Raw genomic sequence first — 4787 nt, forward strand, 5'->3', positions numbered from 1 at the left:
CGTCCTTTTAAGAGCTACTTGGATCCCTTTAAGAGCTACATGGGACTCTTTACGAGTGACTTGGGTCCCGTCCCTTTAAGAGCGACTTGGGTCCCTTTAAGAGCGACTTGGGTCCCTTTAAGAGCGACTTGCGTTCCTTTAAGGGCGACCTGGGTCCCTTTAAGAGCGATCTGCGTACTTATTATGGTAAAAATCATTGCTTGGTTACCATGACAATCTTACTCATGTCAGTGAGACAAAATCGTGAAGGACCTTCCATATATTACATCTTCTATTAGCCAATAGTGGACATGTGACTGTGGATGGTGTGATACATTGCCAAGACCTTAGAGTTCCTATTGGCTGCTATATTTCAGCTTTTTACATATGTGCTGTGATTGGTTGTTAGCGGTTAGTGTGGCCATTATTTGCAATGGGCCATTATTTTCTATGGGAAATTTGGGGTCTTTAAACGTAAATTTCTTAAAAACGACAAATCCAATCGAAATGAAAAATAGATAGCACACCACACACCGCTGAGGGCTTCGAAACGCAGTTTGAACAGAGTGTGTGCACAAAGCGGTTCGGGCTGTATTACGTGCAGAAAAATGGCTGGAAGAAGAAACGGAAGAAGAAGAAGAAGAAGAATACGGATTACAATATATTGCTTTTCAAGCACTATAATTAAAATTAACTGATGCTACTAAAAGAAATATATTATTATATATACACAGACTCAGCTTTCAGCAATGTATATGCACAATTTAATATTTTTATTTTAAAAAAATGCTGTTTTTATCCTATAAATAGGGTAAGGTCATCATGGAACCTCTACTTAACATTATTTTAATGTGAGACTTACGGTAGCCATATTATTTATCAACGAGTCATGTAAGCAGCAGTTTTATAGTTCCTAAGTAAAGCACGGTGCAAGGAAACACCCTGTTTTCAATCCTGCAGAATATATTGACAAAATGGAATTGTTTTAAAATTATAGACATTGCTCCATCCTTGTAAAAAATAAAATATATATGTATATATACATATAGCCAATCAAAAGACAAGCCAAGGATAGTTCAGGGATATAAAAGGAGCCATTTCCAACATAAGAGACACATAGCTTCTTCTTTCTTCTTTGCTCCTTCAAGAATAGGCTTATCATGTCTGGTGTTAAAGGCAAACCTGCTGCTGGAGGCCAGCAAGGAGGTTCAGGAAGTGGAAACTCCAGCAGTAGCTACCAGCAAGGAGGCTCTGCTGGTAGTTATCAAAGTGGCTCCAGCAGTAGCTTTCAGCAAGGTGGCTCCAGCAGTAGCTTTCAGCAAGGTGGCTCCAGCAATAGCTTTCAGCAAGGTGGCTCCAGCAGTGCCAATCAGCAAAGTGGCTCCAGCAGTGGCTATCAGCAAGCTAGCTCCAACAGTGGCAATCAGCAAGGTGGCTCCACTGGTGGTTATCAGCTAGGTAGCTCCAGCAGTGGACAAGGAAGTGCTGGAGGCAATTGTGGTGGCACACAACAGCAAGGTGGCTCAGGAAGTGGAGGTCAGCAAGGTGGCTCCAGTGGAGGATATCAACAAGGAAGCTCTGGAGGTGCATATCTGCTAGGTGGCATTGGTGGTAGCAATCAGCAAAGTAGCTCCAGTGGTGGAATCCAGCAAGGAAGTTCAGGGGGTGAATATCAACAAGGCAGCTCTGGAGGTGCTCAAGGAGGCTCCAGTGGAGGATATCAGCAAGGAAACTCTGGAGGCTCATATCCACAAGGTGGCATTGGTGGTGGCAATCAGCAAAGTAGCTCCAGTGGTGGAATCCAGCAAGGAAGTTCAGGGGGTGAATATCAACAAGGCAGCTTTGGAGGTGCTCAAGGAGGCTCCAGTGGAGGATATCAGCAAGGAAACTCTGGAGGCGCCTATCCACAAGGAGGCATTGGTGGTGGCAATCAGCAAAGTAGCTCCAGTGGTGGAATCCAGCTAGGAAGTTCAGGTGGTGGATATCCAAAAGGCAGCTCTGGAGGTGCTCAAGGAGGCTCCAGTGGAGGATATCAGCAAGGTAACTCTGGAGCAGCTTGCAGTGGTGCATCTGGAAGTCAGAGCTTGACTCTGTGTACAGGTAAGTAAATGCAAAGTAAAATTAAGTTTAAGGTTGTGTTCACACAGTGTATTTTGAGGTATGCAAGTCTTTTATTTTTCCGGCATTTAAACTATTTTGAAGCATTTTTCACAACTTTTTTCCCCAGTCTGTTTTGGTTAATAAATGAGATGAGCAAACCTCGAGCATGCTCGAGTCCATCCGAACCCGAACTTTCGGCATTTAATTAGCGGTGGCTGCTGAACTTGGCTAAAGCCCTAAGGCTATGTGGAAAACATGGATATAGTCATTGTCTGTATCCATGTTTTCAAGACAACCTTAGAGCTTTATCCAAGTTCAGCAGCCCCAGCTAATCAAATGCCGAACGAACGGGTTCGGATGGACTCGAACCCGAACCCGGTTCGCTCATCTCTATTAATAAAATAATATGCTGCTGGGGTTTGGAAAACCTAGGTGGAGAAAGCCATATTTACCTAGCCCTGGTCAGCTCCATCCGGTACTACAATCTTCCGTCTTTTTCCAGCTTTTCACATGAGTGTTTGGTGCAGGACCAATCACTGGCTGAGTGTCGGTCAGCAGTGTCAGAAGGTCTGGCACTCATCTCAGAAGCAGGGAAAAGACAGAAGATTGGGGGATCAGACAGAGCCAGCAGTATAGATTTTTTTGTAATTTTGCCCCGTTCCAGCAGCATATCATTTTATACAAAAGGCTGGAATATCTCTCTAAATATACCCTTGGAAGGGACTACAGTAAACTAGCAATATTTACAACCCCCCCCCCCCCCCCCCCTTATTTTTTGGACAATTTTAAAGCATTAAACATACATACCTCAAAAAGTTGATGTAGTGTAGTATTGTATCATAGTATTAAAATTAACATGTCCATCAACATGCATCTGTACTATAAAAATTTTTTATATTGCACCTCGAGAAAGAAAAAGTCTGTCAACTGTTGGATGTTTTCTTGTGTCAGTAAGATAATGCAAAGTATATACAGAAAAGTAAATATGTGTATCTTATATTATAGCAATCGCAAATAAATAAAATAAATGGGTTATTTTAACCCCCTCCTCACCAATGATGTATTGTGACATCACAGGAGGTCACATATATATGCCCCTGTAATAACATTTTCAAATTATGCCCCTTTTCCCATTTTTTTGAATCATCATTTTTTAACAGAAATTAACATATTTGGTAAATATAATAAAATATAATGTTTTTGATCTTGCATGGTGGACAGCAAAAAGTATACTGAATGCCGGAATTTATGATTTTTGGTCACATCAAGTCAGAAAGAGAAATGGAATAAAAAGAAAAAATTGAGAAAGTCATAGGGGTCAGAATATATTGGCACACAAAGAAAAAAAAGTAGTAAACCAAAATAAATATTATAGCAATCCCCTTTATTTTTTATTTTTTTGGGGGGTGGCTGGAACCGGGGTGCTGTGCTCACTTACCAGTATGTTTCTCTATGGGATGCTGGATCTAGTGACCTATACTGAAACATACAGAGCAGCAACTTGATCTCTACAAACCGGCAGTAAAATGCAGCTTGTCATTGATCGGGTCACTAGGGCCCTGCAGGTAAGTTAATAGGTAAGTTAATGTAATTTTAGCCTCAGTGTGTGCAGTTACCCAGAAGTGAGCAAAAATGTTAAGTAATTATTAGAGATGAGGAAAACTACAGTAATTTTAGGATAGCAAAACCCCAAATGCTTGAAACTTGATGGGGAAGATGGATGCAGCCCGGATTTATGCAGTCGGTCTATTCCTGGGCACTGGATCGGCCTAAAGCACTGGAGGCTTGCCCACCCCCAGTGTGACGAAACACCTCCCCACTGTGACGTGGTTCCATTGACTATAATGGAGCTGCGTCACAGAGGGGAGAGGGTTTTGTCACTGTGGTCTATTCATAGAGAAAACTTAAAGCGGTGTACCTAATGGTACATTCGCTTTAAGTGCCTATTGTAGAACACCAAATCCTTTCCAGGTGAAGAGTTTTTGAATACACAACCTCCACTAATGTATGTATATATATATATATATATATATATATATATATATATATATATATTGATATTGTTTATACATAAAAGAGAAAAAATGGGCAAGATTTATCAATCTAACTGAAAATAAAAACTGGATTTAATTTTTGTTTTAAACATATCATAACCATTTTGAGAAATGAGAGCTGAGCTGTGATTGGTTGCTATCTGTCTGAGGATCAAAGCAATACATATGATACAAATGACACACTCTTGTTTTTCATGTTTTCAGATTCCAGCCAAGGCGCAGCACAAGGAAGCAAGTGAGCAGAACACAAGATATCCAAGCCAAGCATCCAGTCGATACATTCAGTCTGACATGTGTTACACCGGTGCCATAAATTATCAAATAAATGTGATCTTTCCCATCAATCAGCTGCTTACTGTGTTTTATTTAAAAAAAAAACATGGGTGTCAAACTCAAACACACTCTGGGCCAAATTAAAAAATTAAGGCAAAGTCACGGGCCAACCTTAATTTTTATTTAGCGTAGCATTCCTGGCCCTGTCAGGGCAGCACACATCTCTAGGTGCTGAACACTATGATAAAATAAATTGGTATGGCATCACAAACATAACATAGGAAGGTAGGGGCCCCCCTCACATTCACAATTAATGGGGTTGCCGCTCTCACTTCTGTGGTGAACTCGTATCAGCAGTGACAGCCCACTCAGCCAATCATT

At 41.0% G+C, this 4787-nt stretch overlaps 1 protein-coding gene across 1 annotated transcript; it reads left to right on the plus strand.

The window, feature by feature from the left end:
• The first annotated feature begins 1086 nt into the window (after positions 1–1086).
• LOC138798660 (uncharacterized transmembrane protein DDB_G0289901-like) lies at positions 1087–4477 on the plus strand. Its single transcript, XM_069979199.1, has 2 exons — positions 1087–2079; positions 4338–4477. The coding sequence occupies exons 1-2, from the start codon at positions 1140–1142 to the stop codon at positions 4370–4372; spliced, it is 975 nt and encodes a 324-aa protein (XP_069835300.1). The 5' UTR covers positions 1087–1139; the 3' UTR covers positions 4373–4477.
• The last annotated feature ends 310 nt before the right edge of the window (positions 4478–4787 follow it).

The sequence above is a fragment of the Dendropsophus ebraccatus genome, chromosome 8, assembly GCF_027789765.1.
Source record: "Dendropsophus ebraccatus isolate aDenEbr1 chromosome 8, aDenEbr1.pat, whole genome shotgun sequence".
NCBI lineage: Eukaryota > Metazoa > Chordata > Amphibia > Anura > Hylidae > Dendropsophus > Dendropsophus ebraccatus.